This window comes from Thunnus thynnus, chromosome 10 (genome assembly GCF_963924715.1).
Source record: "Thunnus thynnus chromosome 10, fThuThy2.1, whole genome shotgun sequence".
Lineage (NCBI taxonomy): Eukaryota > Metazoa > Chordata > Actinopteri > Scombriformes > Scombridae > Thunnus > Thunnus thynnus.
The window spans coordinates 18,329,967-18,351,371 of NC_089526.1; the positions used below are offsets into that span (position 1 = coordinate 18,329,967).

The 21,405-nt window shown below is 40.6% G+C and overlaps 2 protein-coding genes across 3 annotated transcripts; one reads left to right on the forward strand and one right to left on the reverse strand.

Moving 5' to 3' along the window:
- The first annotated feature begins 106 nt into the window (after positions 1-106).
- On the forward strand, positions 107-10,444 carry plekha8 (pleckstrin homology domain containing, family A (phosphoinositide binding specific) member 8). The gene is made up of 13 exons (XM_067601751.1): positions 107-289; positions 709-825; positions 954-1,109; positions 1,245-1,366; positions 1,691-1,849; positions 1,959-1,999; positions 2,265-2,383; positions 3,689-4,076; positions 4,891-4,976; positions 7,647-7,705; positions 8,039-8,240; positions 8,335-8,396; positions 8,486-10,444. Exons 1-13 carry the CDS (start codon positions 250-252, stop codon positions 8,681-8,683), a joined length of 1,749 nt encoding a protein of 582 aa, XP_067457852.1. The 5' UTR covers positions 107-249; the 3' UTR covers positions 8,684-10,444.
- Positions 10,445-11,824: 1,380 nt separating this feature from the next.
- Positions 11,825-21,388, reverse strand: colq (collagen-like tail subunit (single strand of homotrimer) of asymmetric acetylcholinesterase). Of its 2 annotated transcripts, none has more exons than XM_067601754.1 (17): positions 20,352-21,388; positions 19,623-19,732; positions 19,162-19,260; positions 18,311-18,355; positions 18,140-18,166; positions 17,196-17,267; positions 16,839-16,901; positions 16,720-16,746; positions 16,574-16,618; positions 16,436-16,471; positions 16,252-16,332; positions 15,751-15,847; positions 15,006-15,136; positions 14,425-14,544; positions 14,176-14,302; positions 13,970-14,072; positions 11,825-13,859 (listed from the first exon to the last, which is right to left on the reverse strand). In XM_067601754.1, the coding sequence occupies exons 1-17, from the start codon at positions 20,446-20,448 to the stop codon at positions 13,790-13,792; spliced, it is 1,350 nt and encodes a 449-aa protein (XP_067457855.1). In that variant the 5' UTR covers positions 20,449-21,388; the 3' UTR covers positions 11,825-13,789. The 2 variants fall into 2 exon arrangements, with proteins under 2 accessions (XP_067457855.1, XP_067457854.1); XM_067601753.1 differs by having other exon boundaries at positions 14,176-14,317.
- Positions 21,389-21,405: the final 17 nt, after the last annotated feature.

Here is a 21,405-nt window from a genome sequence, read left to right on the forward strand (position 1 = left end):
TATCAGTCAATCACCGCAATCCACACCCACAATACTTAATTCCTCCTGACGTAAGTGGGCGGGACCTCGTTAGCTGCTCTCGCGATTCACGAAAAACTTTACACACTTTTATCTACGTAGCTGGAATGTAAACGGTAGACGTTACTCTACACATCACACTCGGGGCCCGATGGAGTCGCTGGAATCAGCTGTGCATCATATCTGGCTATGATAAACGAGTAATGAACGGCAAAAACACTTAATTAAACAATGGAGGGAATGCTGTATAAGTGGACCAATTACATAAGCGGTACGTTATTCCCACAATCGTTAAATGATTTCGGTTATAGCTCTCGTTTTTGAGGCAGCTAGCTAGCATGACAACGTCATAGATAGCACACTTGTGTTGAGCTAACAGCAGCTTTCGTCTATTGGAGTTTATGCACCGCTACAAATGAACTAACATCTCATTTACTCTCCTAGCTAAATAACGAATTGAAAATTAACCTTATTCATGAAGTATTAATACGTAGCGCTAGCTAAATCTGCTAGTTCCCACCATCTGTCATTATAATCTGATTTAACGACTGATTAGTTGTTGCTAATATAGCGTAAGTCTCTCCAAGTTCATGAAGCTGACTAACTTGTAAACAAATTTACAGTATTGAGAAACAAAGTCATGTATTAAAGGTTATAGCGATTATCTACATTTTTAAATATCCTTTTCAGGTTGGCAACCTCGTTGGTTTGTGCTAGATGGAGGAACTTTGTCTTACTATGACTCTCAAGAAGATGCCTGGAAAGGTTGCAAGGGCAGCATTAAAATTTCAGTTTGTGAAATACAAGGTCGGTATAACCCACTTTATTCTTTGTGCTATGTTTCGTGGTGCAAATCTTTAATATTCTAGTACCTTTTGGAAAAAAACACATGTAGTCCTGACAAGCATCTCTCCTTGTCTGCTGCTGTGTTTTAGTTCATTCCTCTGACTCGACACGAGTGGACCTGACCATACCTGGAGAGCAGTACTTTTACCTCAGAGCCATTAATGCAGCAGAGAGGCAAAAATGGCTGGTGGCACTGGGAACAGCCAAAGCTTGCCTTACAGACAACCGAACTAAGAGAGAAAAAGGTAAATGGATGCCATTACATCCAAATCTGACATAGTAGAGAGTTCACTTATATAGCTACTATTTTCTATAAAGTAATCTTTGCAGAGCTTTCCAAACTTTGTCTAATTGGTTGTTTGTATGTATTTCTATTACAGAACTCCAGGAGAACACAGAGGCGCTGAAAACTAAGATGTCAGAACTCAGATTGTACTGTGACCTTCTTCTCCAACAAGTAAACAAGATCAAGGAGAATGATGAGCTAGGAGACACAGCGGAGGTAAGGTTAAGGTTCGGATGAGCTGATGAAATAAGAGAAGCTGCTGTTGGTGTGAAACTGCAGTACAGGGTAGCCTATTTGCAACTACAGAGACATCAAATTGCTGTGTGCTTACCCTGGCAAATAGACCAGACATTTACTGTCAGGCAGCAAATGTTAACACAAGTACGTTTTTAAAAAAGCTTGACTTTGTAGATTTTAGCACACTATTCAACTACACTCTGATCTTTCTCTTTGCTTTTGCACAACAGTGGTTTCAGCTGTCAGACCAATTGGGATATGTGTCAGTGTTAGCAAATGTGTATGTTTGTGTGCCCTTTTCAGACAGGCATAGACACTGGAAACATGGTGAAATCTACATGCACCACTTTCCTTAAGACTCTAGAGGAATGCATGCAGATAGCGAATCGTACTTTCAGTACGGATATGGCAACACAGAGTCCACCAGGATCTCCCCCAGTAGCAGCCATTAAACCTCAGAAGGTACATTTCTCTCAACTCCTCTGTTTCTGATTAGATAATGCAATAACAATTTATAATATAACAAGTCTTGGATTGTTCTAATCCTCTGATGTCTTTTTTTCTTCAACAGATTAAACCTGTCAATCAGTTAAATCAGAACCTTGGAGAAAAGTAGGTATTTTGTGCTGTTATATAATTATGTTGTCTTACTGCCTCTGTATTGATCATTAATTGTCAAAGTAGCACTTTGCAAAGTGAGACACAAATTAAATACCCTTGCAGAAGTTTACTGCTGATATGATGACACTCTGTAATTAATGTGTTCTTAATTTATGTTACATTTCTGTGGCATTAGGCGAAGTTCCCTATAAGATTTGCCCAAAACATGTGTATCCAAAGTTTTAGAATTAACATTGTACACTCAAATGTATTCTAGATGGAGAGATTTGTCTGAAACCACAGGAGAAGCAATTGCACATGACAACCAGAGCCTAGACTCTGGAGCAGAGGGGCCAGATGAACCAGACAGACCGGAACACCATCCCTCCCCATCAGGTAAGTCAGGTGTCCCAACCACTTACTTTACATGCTACACAGTTCCCTGAACTGAAAACCATTACTGCGTTCCATAAAGGGACGACCACACCGCACAAATGGGGCCTGGTTGTTGTGTGTGTATCATCTGAACTGATGTGGATAGATTATTTCCTTTTAGTGAGTGGACAGTGATGGATGTCCAGTTACGTTATTGCATTTCCCTTAGCAGTACCAAAGCCGTTATACAGGGGCAGCTGCTGCTGGCGATGGGAAATAAGTCCAGTCTTTTCCAACCTGTTATGGATTATATACTATACCATTATAAATACAGTATTTAAATGACTACACATTGAAAAACATAGTTTAAGGGAAACTTGCTACAGTAAATGTTTTTTTTTAGTTGAAATATGCCCCAAAGCATAATATGGAGAGGTGTCATAAATGTTGTCATGACCCAGACTCATTGAACAGACCGGCAGCAGTACAGAGATATTACCTTTTCAATTTTTAAGCGAGCCTCACTTTCTAACCAATCAAAGGAGGCCAAAGTGAGGGGTGGAAACTCACGACTGTCAATCAATTTGTGAACGCACTTCTGGCATACTACTCCTCTCATACCAACCCTCCAACCTAACATTAGCTGTTGGAAGGTGTCGCTATCATTTCCTGAACTGTGCTAATGAGGTAGATTCAGGTAAACGCTATTATCCTGTATTGATTTGCCTTATTAAATCTACAGGAATAACAAATTGGGAGAAGACAATTAAAATGCAGATTATTCCAAAGGGACTCTTAACTCAATATTTTTACAGTACTTTCAAGGAAAAGGCAATATCAACTCAAAATAATAAGCTCAGAGTTGTAGGACATTTTTAATGACACTTTGTCTGTTTGTGATTAAAATGTTATCCACTGTTTTCTGTATGTGTCAATAAAACCCCAGAAATAGTCCTGAAAAATATGACAACATTATGTCAACATTTCACAATGCAGTGTTGTACAACATTAAATCACTGCTGGGTGTGGTCACAAGTGAAACCAATCACATTTTGCCACACCCAACTATGACCCAGAGGTCAGAGCAGAGGTCAGTTTGTCGTACAATTTCACTGAACCACAAAATAAAGGATGAGCTTGAGGTTTGAGTCAGTGTATCCTGCCAGCAATTAAAGACAATGAGTCTACATTGATAGTTGTGTAGTCACCAAAGTGCTGCTTTCACAATTTGCTACACCCAGTCTGATGAAAAGTGACACTGGCTCAACCTGGGCCATTTATCTGTTAACTTGTATTGTACATGTCTCTGTCTGCTGTATCATACAGACATTGATGCAGCCAATGGCAACAGCTCAATCCAGGAGGAGCAGGTTGATCCTTCCCTACACACTACCCAGAATACCTCTGAGACTAAACACTACGACCAACCGGCAGAGGGGGATGAGGAGAACGACACTGATGATCAAAAGGACACAAAACAAGAGCAGAAGCACAAAGTGGACCAAAGTGAAGAGCACGGCAACAATAGCGAAGAAGAGAACGCTGTCCAGCCCCAGCAGCAACAGGAAGCTGTTCCAGACCAAGACGAGCAAGATGAGCAAGATGAGCAATATGAGCAAGACGAGGTTCAGCATGAAGGAGAGACGTCCAGAGATTCAACAGAGCCAGAAGACACAGAGCAGGTGGAAACTTTCTTCAGCACAATGAGTCACAGGTATGAAAATGCTACTCAGGAAGGCCACATCCTTTAGGATACATTAGTTCCTGAATGATCAGCTGTGATATTTCACCAGTAAAGTATTAGGACAAACCAATCTAAGCTATATGTAGTAATTGTGTCCTTGAGGCACTGCACTTCTGCTGCATCTTTTTGACTATACTGCACAGTTACTTACGTTGTGAAAATTTATATGAACTGTACCCATGTTGCACAGAATAAATGACTAATAGTAGGTTTTAAACATTTTAACTGAATCCATTTCAAGATGTCATGATAAGTGTTTTATATTAGTGTGTTCTCTCTTGATCACATGACACAGAGAGGCCCTCATCTGATATTTTGGGTTTGTAAAACTTTCTTGTTAACATTTCACTCTGTATGTTAAAAGTGTACTTTCTGTTTGAGAGTGTTACTGAACAAACGACTAGCGTGCGAATGATCAGTACTGTAATATTCAGTTTTGAGGAAAATAGTATTATTATAATGGAGGAAATTATTGTCTCTTTTAACCAGTATTCAACTGCAAGATGAGGACTAATTTTTGCAGCTGTTTTTTTAAAAATTGACGGGACAGTTTTAGAACGTTAACAGCAGTCTGTTAAGTTGTACACTAAAGTAGCAGAATAGTCTCAGGTATTGTCAGGCATAGAAGTGCATGACACTCTGTGTGAATCATTTCTCTGGCTTGGTTTTGATGTTTGTACCCTTTTCTTTTTTCTGTTTGATTTGATCAAATAAAAGTTGAAATGGTGTACATCCCTCTAATACACAGTATTCTTCTGTTTGAATCTGTTTCACTTTTTTTTAGATTTAGTGATTTAAGACTGGACGACGACAATGGTATCCCCACACAAGAGTTTTTGGACTCATGCTATGCAATAGTGCCTGTATTAGGTAGGCCAGTCACTTTCAGTCTCTCCTCATCTCAATCTGCCACTCTGTTCGTTTTTCTCATGATACCTGTCCTCATCAACTTTAATAAGGAAACCTGAAACTATTCTGAAACTTTCTTTCCTTTTTCTGTCATTTCTGCATGTTCTGTTACTCACGTGGTCTGCCATTGATGAGGTGATAGCTTTCTATCTTGGCTTCATAAACTTGTTTTCTTTTTCTTCCTTTTCCTTCTGCACTTGTATTTTTTCAGTGCTTTTGTTTATTCTTTATGGCTCAATTGTATGACGAAATTTTGAATTTCGATTTCAATCATTGTGACTGTGGCTTGTGTGTGTGTGTGTGTGTGTCTGTGTGTCTGTCTGTCTGTCTGTCTGTCTGTCCATCTGTACTGCACATTTACAGAGTACTACATGTCCATGCAGATGGTAACTCAATCAGTTCAGTCAGTGTAATGTCATGCCTTTTGTTACCAATTTTTGCAGGAATTGTCAGTCCATTCACAAAAAAAGTAATGATAGACAAGTGATGCAAACCAATGACACGCTAGAGCTTAAGCAGAGCAGTTTAAATGGAATCCATTATGCTTTTCCTTATTTTCAGTCATATGTATAATGTTACTATATCAGATGTTCATATTAAAGGTGGCCAAAGTGTCAAATAATGAGGTAAACCTATGTAAAAGTAATCCTTGTGAGCAAAAAGCACCAGCTTCGGACTGCTCTGAACGCTCGGTTTCTAACAGTTTTTTCTACTTTCAGCCCAAGCCGATGTTTGCTCATGACAGATTTCTTTATATGGTCATCTGCTCCATGCACAGCGCGCAAGTTCACTGTTCCACGCCACTAACATAATGGCGTTTTTCCATTGTTTTGGGGGTAATGACGCTGAGGCTTGACTCTATGACACAGCAGGGCAAAGTAAAATAAGTAGTTAACCTGTTGGAGGTGTGCTGGTCGTCTGCAGCTCGTCATCAAACATCATTATCGCTTGTACTATTCCTCCCTGCGTTATTTCTAACTGATCTGCTGAACAAAGAGCTAAATATCTCCATATGTTGTTGTGACGAATGGTTTTTAGCGCCGCTAACGAAGCTCTGCTAATTCAGTGAGGAACATGTTTCATTTCCTATAAATTCTTCATAATGAAAGTTATTTAATGATTTAAAAGCTTTTAATTTGAAGCAGTAAAGCAGGAAATGTTGGGTTTGCATCGCTGGTAACTTAACACGACTCTGATACGGCTGCCCCTTGGGAGGTTTCCGGAAAGCTGACTGATCAGAACAGAGTGGACTCATAGAGAGGGGGGCCTTAAAGAGACAGGAGCTAAGACTGCCTGTTAGAGACAGAGGCTGAACTGAGGAGCTGCATAAAGGGCCAGTATAAGATAAATAAGGAGTATTTTGAACTGTGAATCATGTTCACAGTTTTCTCGTTGTGTCCAAAAATAAAAATATAGAACTGGAAATGAGCATAATAGGTCTCCTTTAAGCCAAGTCAGCTGGGAAGGTTTTTTATTTTATGCCTGCAGTATGGAACTTTAACATATAAATGAACGTTTGTTACATTAATGTCCTTGCCAAACGAGTTCACACAATGCTTAGTCAGCATTGTGTGAACTCTCTGAATTTCACAGTATACCAGAGTTTTTAATCTGGTGGCAGGTTTGACATTCCTGCGCTGGCTGGATGAATGCATACTGCACGTGCTCTATGGACAGAGCACGCACACAAGGGACTTCTGCTGGCTGAGCTGGCTAACTTCTGGTTAGCTCTCTGCTAACTTTAATGGGGAATAATTTAATCGTGCGGCTCTTGTAGACTTTCCAAATGTTATCAGACCGAATGGATCAAATTCTGATAGTGAAACAAGTCATTTCGCAGGGGTTGTGTGACGCACAAAACAATTTCTCCACTGTTTTACAGCCGCGGCAGTAGCGACGGAGAAGGCTACGGCAGAGCCTGTGACATAAGCATGTGTGGACAGTGTTTTTTAATTACTCTTCTTGCCAGAAGGGGGAGACAAAAGTCTCATACTCCAGCTTTAAGGGTTTATTTTCACACATATAAACTGGCCAGGTATTAGCCTATTTCTCTACATGGGTCCTGAACATATTGAGAGTAAGTGTTCTGTCAAAAAGTTAAATTAATCAAAAAAGAATTTAGGAATATCTACAATATAAAAGATTAAGCCTGCTCACCTTGCTTTGTGTTCAAAACTTTGCAGCCCATGTTGATGACAGTCTTTCCCATCATATCTTGACACAGATCCAGATACCTGTGATAACTGTGTGCGATATGTTTTACTTATGTAAACATGTAGTGTGAGCTTTTGATGGCTGCAATGCAAAACCAATCTTTGAAATCTTTAATCTTTGTCAGGCATCATACTTTCAGAATTACTTAGGATTTTAGGTAATCTAGTGTGTCATAAGCCTATATTATTTCCCCATCATTGTTAAATCTACAGTGAGGAGATTAAATTCTCCTCTTAACTTGTTACACAGTGTTTTGTTATTTCCTTCATCATTGCTTAAAAACCTCATGGGCAGCTGCATTTTTCATCATCGACTATTAATAGTCACAACATTGCAGTCTTTTAAAATAAGACACAAAACTGAAAATCTGCTCTTCATAAAGAACAAAGAAATGATCATAGATTTTTTTCTTCTCAGACAAGCTGGGGTCCACAGTGTTTGCACCAGTTAAAATGGATTTTGTTGGAAATATCAAGGTAAGTGGACCTGTTAGAATACTTACTTTTCAACAAATTATCATTTGATTTAGAGCCAAAGTTGTTTGACAGAAGTGGCTATGAATCTTGTGTTGAACATGTCACAATGTGACAAATTCGCTGATGTGTCATGTCATTTAAGCTCTTCAAAACTATCCTGCAATTTTTTAAGAAAAGAACTGGCCCTATTAGAATATACTGAGCTGTGAAAATGTATAATTCCCCTTTTTTGTCATTAGTTGTTAAAAATTAGAAAATAATAGGTGGAAGAGTAGGATCTGAATGTTTTTTAAGATATGTGTTACTATATCAACTCGTCCCTTATCCCTGTAGAAAATTCAGCAGAAGCTGATGTCAGACCCCGACAGTTTTCCCACACTACAGTCCATCGTGCTGCATGAAGTGCAGGCAGACGTCACCCAGGTGCGCAACTCTGCCACTGAGGCCCTGCTGTGGCTCAGGCGAGGCCTGAAGTTCCTCAAGGAGTTTTTGTCAGAAATCAACGCAGGAGAACAAGACATCCAGGGTGCCCTCAGTGAGTTTGATCTTGACAATGCAAAGTCGGACACGCACAAATCAATTTACTTGTCATCTGATGAACTATCTGATCTGTCTTTTCTTTCACTCAGACAATGCCTATGGAAAGACTCTTCGACAGTACCATGGATGGGTTGTGCGAGGTGTATTTGCTGTGGGTATTTGCTGTGTGTGTATTTTTATCTTAGGATTAGGGTTAGTTTCATACATGCTTAGTGTGACCACTTTTTTTTTCTCCTACAGTTGGCACTGAGAGCTGCCCCATCTTATCAAAGTTTCGCTGCTGCTTTAGTGTCCAGAGAAGGTGACGAGCTGAAGAGCGGCTTCAAAAGCGGCATGCACAGGGACCTGGATGTGTACCTGCCTGCTATGCAGAAGCAGCTGGCCATCCTTGATGCCCTGTATGAAGAATACAACCTGGAGTCTGACGAGGTGGTGTGAAACTTGCACAAAGAGATGATTGGCAGTCATGGAAGGACAAAAAAGAAAAACCTGAATGAAGGGATAGAGTAACGGCGAGCTGCTGAAGGAAGGTGCCAGATGCCGGGTGCATCTTGTGTACAAAATAGTGTGAGCATGTCATGTGTCGGTGTGACGTGTTTCCAGTGGTTCTTAAACTCTACGACAGTAGAGGGTCTAGGTTTGAACAAGTTATGAATGTCTGTATTTAGGAGCCCAAAAAGGGCAAAGCAAACATTAACAATTAATACATTATGGTTTAATGAAATGTAGTTTCTGGGTTTTGTTAAAAAGACCATTGACATTTTAGGGGTATGAAGCCCTGTTATGCAGACTCCAACCATAATGACTCATGGTAACATTTGTTTCTGGTGCACATTTTGTCGCTGTCTTGTGGATTTTTATGTATTGTATGTGTTTTAAGGTAACCACAGAGTATTTGGCTCTAGTAATTTCCCTGAGAGATGATTTGTTGTCCCTCTTGAACTGATTAGAATGCAAAGTAATTTTTAATCAGAACTGTCCCGTTTCTTCTGATTCATTAAATAGGGACACACTTGCAACTGACACAAAGCACTATTTTGACAAAAACAATGTCAGATTGTTACATGGCCTAGTCTCTTGCCCTAAGCAGGTGATGGATTTGCATACCAGGCTAACTTTTAGTATAACAAGCAAACCCTTTATCTTGCACTGACTGTTAAAGTTAAGTGAAGATTATGATCAATGTCGCTTATTTTGTTTTGTTTGTTTCATTCCTTGAAATTTGAATCTCAATTCTGCAGTTTGACAATGTATTGTTTTGTTTTACATCATTGACTTTCAATGGGACCAAAAAGGAAGTGTCATATGAATGGCTTTAGCCTATGCTGCCTACAGTACCACAACACAGGAAAATTGAACAATACAGTGTGGCTGTTAAAGTACTGACAACTGCTGAATATTTATGTGGACATCTTCTGCACAAACCTATGCATAGTATGCATTTTCACAATGTCTATTTATTATGTCTTAAGTTATAAAGTTCTCATTAATGTCATTGGGGTCATTTCAGTCCAACTTTCATGTGTGTGTATGTTTGGGTATTTGTATCCATAGAGCATGTTTGATTGCATGGTTAAGTAACATGGGCCAAGGCCTTGAATTAACCGACTTAATTATTAATCCTAAAGAGGATTGATTCTGAAAGTTATAACCCATTGCTTCTCCTTCATCTGTGTACTGATAATGAACAGCAAGTGTAACTGTCTCCTCTACAGATCTCAGCATTTTTCACCATCTCATCCATGCACTGTTCTACATATACTTGAGTGTTGTTACCAGCCGTACTTAATATTTTATGATGTCTCTTCAAAAATTTAAAAATGAGTGGTAGGACTCCACTTCCCAGGCCAGGTTAAAGTTTGGCCATAGATTTCACTGAGCCATTCGAACAAAGCAGGAACATCCTCATAGGGCTTTTTTACCAAGACATACCACGTAGTATTTTTTACCTTTTATTCCAAGTATTGTTTTGAGTTTTCAGGAATGCTTACAGCACATTCTTGTACAATAAATAAGTCATTTGCAGCAGCTTTACATCAGCGATGTGCAATAGGCTGATTTCCTGTTGCAGATGAATTTCAATATTAATCCTGAGAATATGCTATTGTAATATTGAAAACATTTGATTTGATTTTTTTCTATGAATGTATATAAGATGCTATCTGATTTTTACTTAATAAATATAATTAAGTTGTCTTAGTTTGTGTCCAATCTTTCTTGTGTTGTGTGCATGTTATGTCATGAGTATATAGAGGCAGACTGAATATGTATTTGTATGTATTTACTACTTAACTCAGGTGACTAAACTGATTCTGTTTAGTGTCTAATCAGCCCCCCTTTCAATGACCCTCACTTTTTATTTCATTTTTTAACCAAAGAAATCAATGAGTATGCAAAAATAGTAATTTTGTACAGGTGTTCCACAGTAGTTTGTCTAAACAACAGTGGCACAAAGCACTTTTGCATACCCTATTTGTGTGTGTTAAATGATTGTTTTGCATGTGCAGTAGTGTGTGTGTCCCCTGCCATGAGCACAGTACCCTGCGTGCCAACCATTCCTGCCTATAGGTCAGGGATTTTCACTTGGCTTGGGCCAACAGCTGGGTCCCTGCCTGCTTCCTGTCCTTGTGGCCTCCTTTACATTGCCCCTTGTGCCACAGCTGTAATGCTACACCGCCTTTTGTTGGAAAAAGTGTTTGATTTCAGTTCGCTGTGTTATTGGTTGGGAGAGCTCAAAATAGATCCTGCTTCCTACAGCCGTGTGAGTAGTGTCATCAAGAGTGGGAAAATCACTTATAAAATGTTGAGGACAAATAGCGTAGTAGCTCATAAATTAATTTGTTTGAGGTTCCTAAACTCCATAAATAATAAACTTTACATGGGGGACTCTTCTCTGTGCAGAGCCGATCTTTTTATTTTGGACTCTGGAGATTCAGGCTGAGCACTGCATCTCCAGTGACATTTAGTGCTGAACAGAGACATCTGTGGTACAAATCTGATTGGCCTGGTTGGGGGAATGCACATGATGGGATAAATATGCCAAGGTAAGCTTTTACTCGGGCATCTTAGCAGACAGATTGTCCTGATGTGATTTAGACAAGAAATAGGGCATGCTAATAGAGTTATACGGTCGCATCCAGCCTCAAACATCTCTGCTGTGACACTGGCCGGCTGCCCAAATCTGTATCTCTGTGCCTCATCTCCGGGGCACAGACTGAACTCTGAGGGGCCTCATCGAGACAGAATGAAAAGCTGAAAAGCCATTGCCATGTCTGAGCAAACAGCGAGAGTTCACTGTGTGGTCTGTTTACTATGTAGTCTAACACAGCACTTTGCAAGGGGTTGCTGACAGCATCTCCCCCCCCCAACCCCCCCCTTGATGGATATCTTTTTTTTTTTACAGTGAAAGCCTTGCTCTGAAAGAACATCAATAGCATCTCTATCACTGCCTATTGGCTTTTTGCACAGCCTCCAATCACTGTCACCGCTTGCTTACTGACAGACCAGAAGCAAAGCTGCTGACAAACCCCTGAGCAAAGTTTAAAGCTGCATGCGTAAGATAGAAAATACAGCTTTGAATGATTTAAATTCCCATTTTTATTTTCACTTCCTTTTTTAAAATTGTCCACAACTACTGTATAAATCATATCAGAATAATCAAACAGAATGATCTTTCACTATCCCAGTCACAGTGCATACTATGTTTTATAAAGCCTTACAGTACGTTACCACATGCATGGTATGTTTCAGCATTGTTGTGCATACACAGTACAAGATATAGCACAGCAGCACAGGCCACAGACAAGAACATTCAACATGGTTTTTCCAAAAAGTATTTCAGCTTTGTGCATGGCACAGTTCATCACTATCATATAAGGTGTGTCACACATACTGTACAGTACTACAACTCTGAGCAGAGCAAGGCTGACATTTCTTAAGACACCTGCTATGCTGATGAATGCAATGATGATTTACAAAACAATGTTTGACAGAGTGGAAGCATCTCACACTCAATGGCACATTATCACAAGCATGCGGACACAATATAGTAACAGTCTTTATCTTTCAATTCCTTGTTTGTACATCTGCAATCAAAGAAGAATCACTTTATAACACTTGACTATGTCTAAGTATGGCTAAGAAAAGGTCTCCCTTGGCACTGCGACTCATACAGTAGCTTATGGAAAATGTCAGCTTATAATCGGCACATTCATTTTCACCATTGGTGCCCAAGACAGAGCGGACTACATCTACACTGTTAAGTTTACTGTTGAGTTTCTCTGTTGCTGTTTACTGTAAGACAGAAAGACTGGATAAAGAGGTATTATAGTAAATACAGTAATGACCATAGAACAGACTGGAATTGAATTCCTCCCCCCCATTTAGCAGCTACAGACTATTCCAGCCTTTCCTGTGCAGTGAGAAAATTAAGAACATAACAGTTTCAAGCCTTCACATACAGTATATTTAGTTTCTCATTGAAGCACAGGGAAGGAACGCGATGGTGCCTAAAGGAACTGCACATTGTTGATGCGGTTAAAGCTTTTGTTTGAGTTACCTGTGTGCTCTTGGCGTACAGTCGCTGTCATTTAAATTTGCAAAGAGAGTAGTCGGAGGATGCCTGTGAAACGTGCCGTGTGGAGCAACATTACCTGTTGGTTCCTGAGAGGTTTTCGGATAGATGAAGTTGACTCTGAATGTCCCTGTCAAGTACAGTACCACCACAAGCCAAGTCAGACACTGAAGTTTCACAGGACCTGTGAGAAGTGTGGCCTCCTGAAATATTAGCGGTGCATAATTCATGCATTATATCCACCTCTATCTCCATCCCTTGCTTTAATATTGATCATACTACATCCCTGGTTTTACAACTGAAATCGTTGATGTGAGATTGGGAGTACACAGTACGGACTTTGTCGTGGCAATAATGAGTAAAGTGATAGGTTACATGCTTGGATAGTGACAGCTGCTTTCATGGTCTTAGTAATCCCAGCCTCATGCAAATGCTGTGCACTGTCACTCACGCTGCAGTAGAATACCTGGGACCATGGCTCTGCATGTCCTACTGGCTCTTTTTCTCAACAGTAACTGGGTCAAGATTAATAAGCCTCTGGCCCGGCTACTGCTCCTCTGCAACATCTCCAACTGGCACTTAATTAAGTCTCTGCATGGCTGTCAAACAACCGTTGCGTCCAGAAGCTGATTCCAGTCCAATCGGGCATGGTGAGGAGGCCAGTCTTAAGTCCAGCTTTGTTAAGACAGAGTGCAGTTGTCCTGTGTATTTCCTAAGTGTAGGTGAAGGTTTTCCCCTTCAACTGACCGACTCTTGCTATAACTCCGGGGATCTACGTGGCATCTTAGCAGCAGTACAGAGGAGTTATATATATGTTTTGGTTTTCTTTCATCATAGAATCATTGGCTGCCTCTTCCTCCAGAGTCTCTTGCTTGTGGCATTATTATTATTTTTTTTTGCATGAAAGTATTCCCATTATGTGTATAGCAAATAACACACAAAGGATCCCGCTGCACTGTCCAGGTTCCTCCTCAAGTGAAGTACTTGCAGTTTGTGGAGTCAATAACACAGTATGGTGTGCACTTGAGGTGACCATATGACCTGCAAATAATACGAGAAAAACCCGTAGGTCAGTATAACATGCCAACAAAACACCTATGTTTTCATGCAGCAAAGTGTTTTGACCACATGTAGTTGTGTACTGTGCTTACCCTGGAAGATATGAATTACATGTCTGGTATCCAAAGTCTTTTCCATCACACTCCTCAGCCCCCTCATAGCGATATCCGTCTCCACAGTAGGCGTGTTTACACTCTGTGGTAAGAAGGAGACAGGAGGGGCAGAGGGGTCATGTTATATGTGCACAGCAAAGTACAACTGAGGAGGCTATTATAGATCACATGAGCACATGACTTACTGACACAGCCGTCGGTGACGACTCTGTTTCTGTCATCACACTCCTCTCCATTAGTAATCTGCACTATCCCATCTCCACAGTAACCTTCCTCGTCTGGTGCGTTTTCCATGGACTGGAACGGAGTCAGCTGGAATGGAAAAGTCTTTTACAGAGTTTAATAAACTTTAGCAAAAAGGAAAAAGTGCTTGAAATGTCAACAAGTGTAAAAAAAAAAGATAAAAAATTTAATTTTGCTGCTTTCAATGATACCTGAATTGGCAGCCAGCCATCAATGTCTTTGAAATAGAGAGATCTCTGGTCTTTGCGGAATGCAAGAGCGTTATCTGTGTGAAGGCGCTCCAGTTCTTCCTCATTACTCACCACGAATATCTGAATGACAGGGTGAAGTGAAAATGCTATGTCAAAAGGGACATTTACTGTCATGTTTTCAATATTTTAGTGCATTTGAAAGGATAAGGTTCAGTCCTAGTGGGTGCAATTTTGAAATATTGAGCATCAAAATTTAATATCCCAGCCGGCAACATGTGACTCCAAGCAATATTCATCTCCCCAGTTGGCGTACTTCTTTTATCTTTCAATATTTTCTTTCTTTAAATATTTAACTAAAAGGTTACTTAAAATTCCCAAGTGGAAATAATATCTAGTTGCATATCAAAGTTCATTCATACATTTTGATAAAAAGTCATAACAATTAAAATGTGATGTAGATTCATGTTTTCAGGGATGTGTCAAATCATTCAGTTTTTGAACGTATGGACCCCCTGATTAAATTAAAGATAATGGAAAATGTTGTATGTAAGTTTTCAGTTTTGGCTGTACTCATCCCTCACCGCTGGTACTTTAGGATAGCTTCCTCTGGAGGGATGATCTTCAAATTGAGAATTACTGAAAGTGCCGCAGCTACACTTTCCAGGCGGCCCAGGTGGACCACGTGCACCCTTTGTTCCAACCATGTAAAGTCCTAAATTTACAAAGAGAGAAAAGTGATTGTTGTATAAAAAAGACTCCAAATGATAAACCAGAAGCTACATGGTAAGAGTATTGCAGGCTTAATGAGCTAAAGGAAAGTGTTGCTGAGTGTCAGGCTACAGTAGCTGATATAAATACCATATGCCGTCTTTGATTCGTCTATCAAGAGGCTAACACAATCAACTTAATTCATGCAGAAACTTGATCAAGATAACAAAGGTCACTTTAATTAAGTGGTGACATAATATTTGTAAAACTGTAGGGAGCCTCGCCATCTGTAAATCCATTTTAGCCGCATGGTGTCATGATGGGAGCATCTCGTCTCATGTTAGGAGATTAGATTTCTCTGGTGCTAAATAAGACAACCGGTGTTACCTCTTACACCGCTCTTAAGTGTGCCTCCTTTTGCTGACAGGGGTGTTTGCTACTCCTCACACTGGCAGCACAGCATTGCACACACTCTCCAAGAACACAGAATGTGCAGAGCCACACACAAACCAATCCCCCACAAAGTGGATATAAATTTAGTCAGCGTTTGATTCAGTAAGAGTTTTAAATCTAATCTGTTGGGGTTTCTGCTTTGTTGGAGGAGGTAGAAGTTTGCACCTGTGGCAGGTGAACCAGGAGGACCAGGATGGCCAGGAGGTCCCTGTGGGCCTGCAGGTCCCATAGGACCTAGACTGCCCGGGTCTCCTTTCATTCCCTGAGACACAAATAAAAAAATACACCAGGTGGTTACACATGTAATACATTTCTTTACAACAATAAAGTCTCAGAGATCAATGCACAGCACAGAAAATGATTTTTTGCATGCATATAAATTATATTTTGAAGAGAGTAATATTACAGTATTAACACACAAATAATAATCAAATTTGAGCAAACAAATCTATCAAACCACTGGACACTTGCTCACAGTGTCTCTTTTGCTCTCTGTGCACTCTCAAGTTTCCCCTGCACGCTTGCAGTTATTTCTCTACAAAATGTCTTCAAAAAATCTTTTTCTGTGCACAAAATGTCCCATCGCACACTCTTGAGGTACATATGTAATTCCATACATTATTTCCACATAGTAATGCAGCCAGAGTGTCACATGCCCACAAATACCTGTTTGCCTCTCTTCCCTGGTCGGCCAGTGGGTCCTCTGTTTCCTGAGATCCCAGGTTCTCCTTTTGGACCCATTTCACCCTGCACAAAACACATCAAATCAACTGAACATTCAACAGCACTGCATTCATCTGTAAGATTTTAAAAGTTGTAATTCTAGGGAATTCAAAACTGTGTTGCTCACTTTCTGTCCAAGCATTCCTGGGAAACCCATTGCGCCCTGTGGATAAAGGACATTATATGTAAGTATATTAAAGCATATGTATGACGTGTGCTGCTACTTAAATGTTTGCAACTATGCATACTGATAAAATCTGCTCACCTTGTCTCCTTTCATGCCACCCTCACCACGAACACCTTGTGAACCCTGACGGAGCAAATTACAGTTTAGATTCAACAGAAAAGATGTTAGTCAGCAAATTTCAATGTATTTTGCACTTTATAATCATTACTAAACTGGTCACATACCTTTTCACCTTTATATCCAGATAAACCCTGTAATCAAAGATGAAAAATAAAACATCCATGGTGAAACAAGCTACTGTGAAGTTGAGATAATCCAAGATGAATTCATATGCGGATCATACCCGTGGCCCAATTGGTCCTCTGGCTCCAGGCAAGCCCATCAGCCCTGAGTCACCTTTCTCACCCTGACACAGAAGAAAACATTAATAAGACAAAAATAGTGTTTCAACATATTCTCCCATCTAAAATAAGAATTTATGACTTTCAGTTTGACCATACGCAGGATCTGATGGAATATTCTCCTGTGATATTTCAATCGAGCATCTATATAGAAAAGCTTGGTTGCATGTTACATAACACAGTATTTAATTGAACAAAGTGAAGTAATATATACACTCATCTATGCTACTTCTCATTGGCACTTACATCTCTCATGTTATATATCATAACATCTACATGATGAGATCTGACTTACTCACTTTGGGCCCACTTGGTCCTGGCCATCCAGCTGGTCCCTGCTTCCCAGGAAGTCCAGGAGGACCTGTGCGACCCTATAACAGGAGACATAAATTTTATGACACACAGAAACACCTTATAAAACTCAATAAAGCCTAAAGTAGCAGTTAATTATTTATAAAATCAGGGCATTATAAAAAGTGCTGCAAGAAGAGATGTGCAAATGCAACTCAATAACAGCGCTTGTTATGCCTGCGAGGTAAAAAAGAGAAACCTAAGTGCAGGATTTGCTGCATAAGCTGACAGACTGCTTGCTACAGTATTTATCAGACACTAGTACCACTGCACATGTAGGGGAAGAATGACTTTAACGAGCACTGTCACTTTGCTCTATTTAATTAAATGATGGGCTGTATATAGAACAGGAGACCGTGCTTGTGGGAAATAAAATGATTTATGACCTGGCTGAACCACTAAGCTAAATTGCACTGCAGTGCTGCGAAGCTGCTCAGTCAGGCCACCAGCAAGTGAAACTCTCCCACTGGGCCACTTTCACTGCTCGACCACAGCAACTGATCATTTGGGAGATCACTTCTCTTCCGCCAGACCTGATCAAACACTGTGTGCTGTCTGCTTTCAATAAAGTTACCGTTCTAATAGAGAAGAGAGGCATGATGCTGGATGTCTTTGAGGGATCGATGGGAAGGCAGACGCTCCCCCCCTCTGTGAGAGAAGACCAACAGTATGTCAACTCCCTCTGCCATCAAAATAACCCATCTCAGCAGCTCTGCATCCCTTGCATCCTGTCAGTGTGTCTGTGCTGTCTCCTGTCAAGGTTGTACTTGCTCACACAACCAGGCACTGGCAGTGCTCTGAGTTACAGCTAGCGAGCAGGCGGAGGCATTGTATCTCATTTTTGAGTAAATCCACTTAGTGGCAATATGGAGTGATTAATGGAGACTCTCACCTTTTGCCCAGGTCTTCCGATTTCTCCCTGACAACAGGATGTGAAGGAGGGACAAGGACATTGGGCATTTAATACATTTCCAGCAAGCATCTTTCAGTCTTGAGCAACAGGTCAATTAAACTTAAGCTTACAAAAATAATGAACACATTAATTAAATAGGACACTGCTTACCTTTTCTCCCTTAGGTCCTTCTATACCAGGCAATCCAGGTGGACCCTGGTAAACATAAAAAACAATAAGTATGCTCATAAATCACAGATATATCAGTCTAAATTGGTTTTATTGTCCACAGTATCCCACCAGAATGTCATGTCTGCTTCTGGAAGTACACAGCTGCAGTTTCAATTAGCTAAGGGCTGAGTGGCCACTATTGATTTACAAAGTACCTTGTGGGTCTCTCTTGATAAACTGAAACACTGCTGCAGCCCGGCTGGTGCTGTAACAGCCCAAGATGGGCAAACACAACAATCGCTTGATCATGACAAGTAAATCTGCTTGTCACTCATGAAATTTTGGGCAAACAGCAGAGGAGGTTGGGTTTAAAACCATCTATTAAACCAAAATGTCTTTATACCTTTCATTGCCACACAAACACAGGGACACATGGTTGTGTTGGTAATCCCTGGAATTTACGCGACCCAGTGCGCCTTTCCAGGCAGACAACTCTTCGGACAGTTTCTGAGAATGACGTGTGGCGCACTGGCAGGCAGTGGAAAAAGGCTATTTGTGTCTCAGCTAAATGTAGAGCGTTAATGGGCTGCTGTGTTGCATGGGCCAGAGAAATCCCCATCTCCTGCTCAGAAGGAACTCTCAAGTTGGAGAGGAGATGGAAGTAGTGTGTTGCTGGAGCACTAATTCTTAACACCTTAAAACTATGCAAACACCAACATGAATTAGAGACAGCCATACTGACAGTGAATCCTATTTAAGTCAACTTGTGGCAAGGGCTTTGAATAATGACAATGCCATGGTGCTGGATTTATAATATATGATTAATGCTGGGATAAAAGTGGATCACATACCTGAGGTCCAATGGGACCAGCAGGCCCAGGGGGGCCTTGGACACAGGCACCTTTGTCCTCATGGCCCGGCTCTGATCGACCTCCATAAATGTCTTCATTCTGTAAAATGAAATTAAAAATAAAATAATATTTTTTTACACCATTGATAAATGCTCATTAGATAGAAGAAGAATGACACGTATCCTATAAGAAGATAATGGGACACTGACTTTTTACTTTGTGGATAAAGTTTTGAAGTTAATATCAGAATTTCATCCCAACCTCATCATAAAAAAAACGCAAAGCAAAAGGACTTGTTAAGCCATTTCTTCCTGCAAACATACTCCACCCTCTGGAGTATTTTAACGGTCTCATTCAGGGGTTAAAAGACAGTAAGTGAGGGGCCGCTTGGATATCACCCAAGGACATATCAACAGTCAGTCAGATATTCCACAATAGAAAGTCACATGACTTTAACTCACATGAGTGTGGCGGCGCCAAAGTGAAGGGGGTGGAGGAAACAGCGGGGGTGGAGGCAGACTCAGTAAACAGCATGGGTTGAATCTCCTCTGCTGCTCCTGGGATCTGAGAGCTGTGCAAAGTGTGCAGGCGGCCAGTCGCACAGGAAGTGATGCCAAGTGTCAAAATTAGAAGAGTCGGAAGAGGTCATGATTATGAGTTGTCTTAACTTCTGCAAAAACATATCTGAATCCTCACCTCTTCAGCAAAATGATAAGAGGAGTGCTTGACTCATGACACATGAGCATGCATGTGCAACTTGGGTACAACATCTCATACATACAGTACAAATGGGACAAGTGAAAAAGGTTAGAACATGCAGGAGCAGCATAAGCGACAGGGAAACAGGTGCAAACTATCAAATCATGACACCCGTCCGGCAGAGTTCCTAGAGCTGGACACAGATATGAAGTGCCTGTGCCTCTCACTGTAGGACTGGAGCTGGTCTCTCTATTTATAGTGGCATTTCCAGTCTACCTCATGGGCGACAAGAAGATAAAAACAGGTGTAATTTACAAGGATAGTGGCCTCATTATAAAGCCTAAAACTATCTTTTAATCCATGCTTTTGCACCCCAACTCCTTCAACACATATGCATGCATAGTAATGTATGTACAGCTGGCACATAGACACACCTACATATACACACAGACACACAGACACAAAAAGACTCAGGATTACAATATCCTTACCTGCTGGGAATGGAATAAAGCTGTCCGGAATAGAAGACTGAGCCAGGCCATAATGAAACCACAGTGGCAGATACAGTCCAAGTGTTAGAAGAGTCATGCTGCTCCAGATAGTTGCCTGACTTTATTTTTGAGCCACAGCAGTCCTCACACGCTGCCTTTCTCTCTCCCTCTCTCCTCACTGTCCTCTTCCTCTGCTCCCCTCCCTCTCTGCTCGCTCCGCTCTGTCTCCTTTACGCCCTCAGAAGAGGGTATGCCGACCAATGCCCATTAAATCTTTCCTCCGCATCAGTGTGCGCTAAAATTACAGGAGACAGCCCGCCAGCTGCTTCGGGTGCCAATATTAGATTTCTACTACTGCAGGGGGTGCCTTTGTTGTTTCCACTCCTCTCAAAGGGAGACTTATCACTGGCTAACCCACAGTGGGCTTTTCTGCAAAAGCTTTAAATGGGATTTTGCATGAAGGTGTCAGTGCATTTGCACATCCTGACACAACTGTGTGTCTGTATTGATTAGTACATCTTTTTTATGCTATGCATCCCTCTGTGCATTGTGGTATCCATTTACTCCAGGTCAAATTGGTTTTATTGCCCAGACTGTCCCACTAAATTAATTGTCTGCTTTTCCAAGGAGGATCTTTAAGGGATGCGAGAGCTGTAAATATGTCTGGAAATACAGACTATATCATTTCTCAACAGCGCTTCAACTGTAGTGATATGAAAAATTCTATATTTTGTATAGACTATAGATACACAAGTTAAAAAAAACACACACACACCATTTTACTCTGCAAGCGTTTACACTGTGAGAAAATCATGCAACTCAATGGGAAGTAATACACTCACTAATTTATGTGGATATTACGTAAGGTTATTATTTCTGCTAGAAATCCTTTACCCATGTGTTTTAAGACAATCCTGAGAGGGTTTAATTTTAAAGATGGTGTTTTACGCAAATAAAAAAAACATCTGAGCAAAACTGGATTTCAACACCAAATTGGCCATTAGTCAACATTTATACTGTCCCAGTATTTTAATAATTTGCACTGGATCCTTCA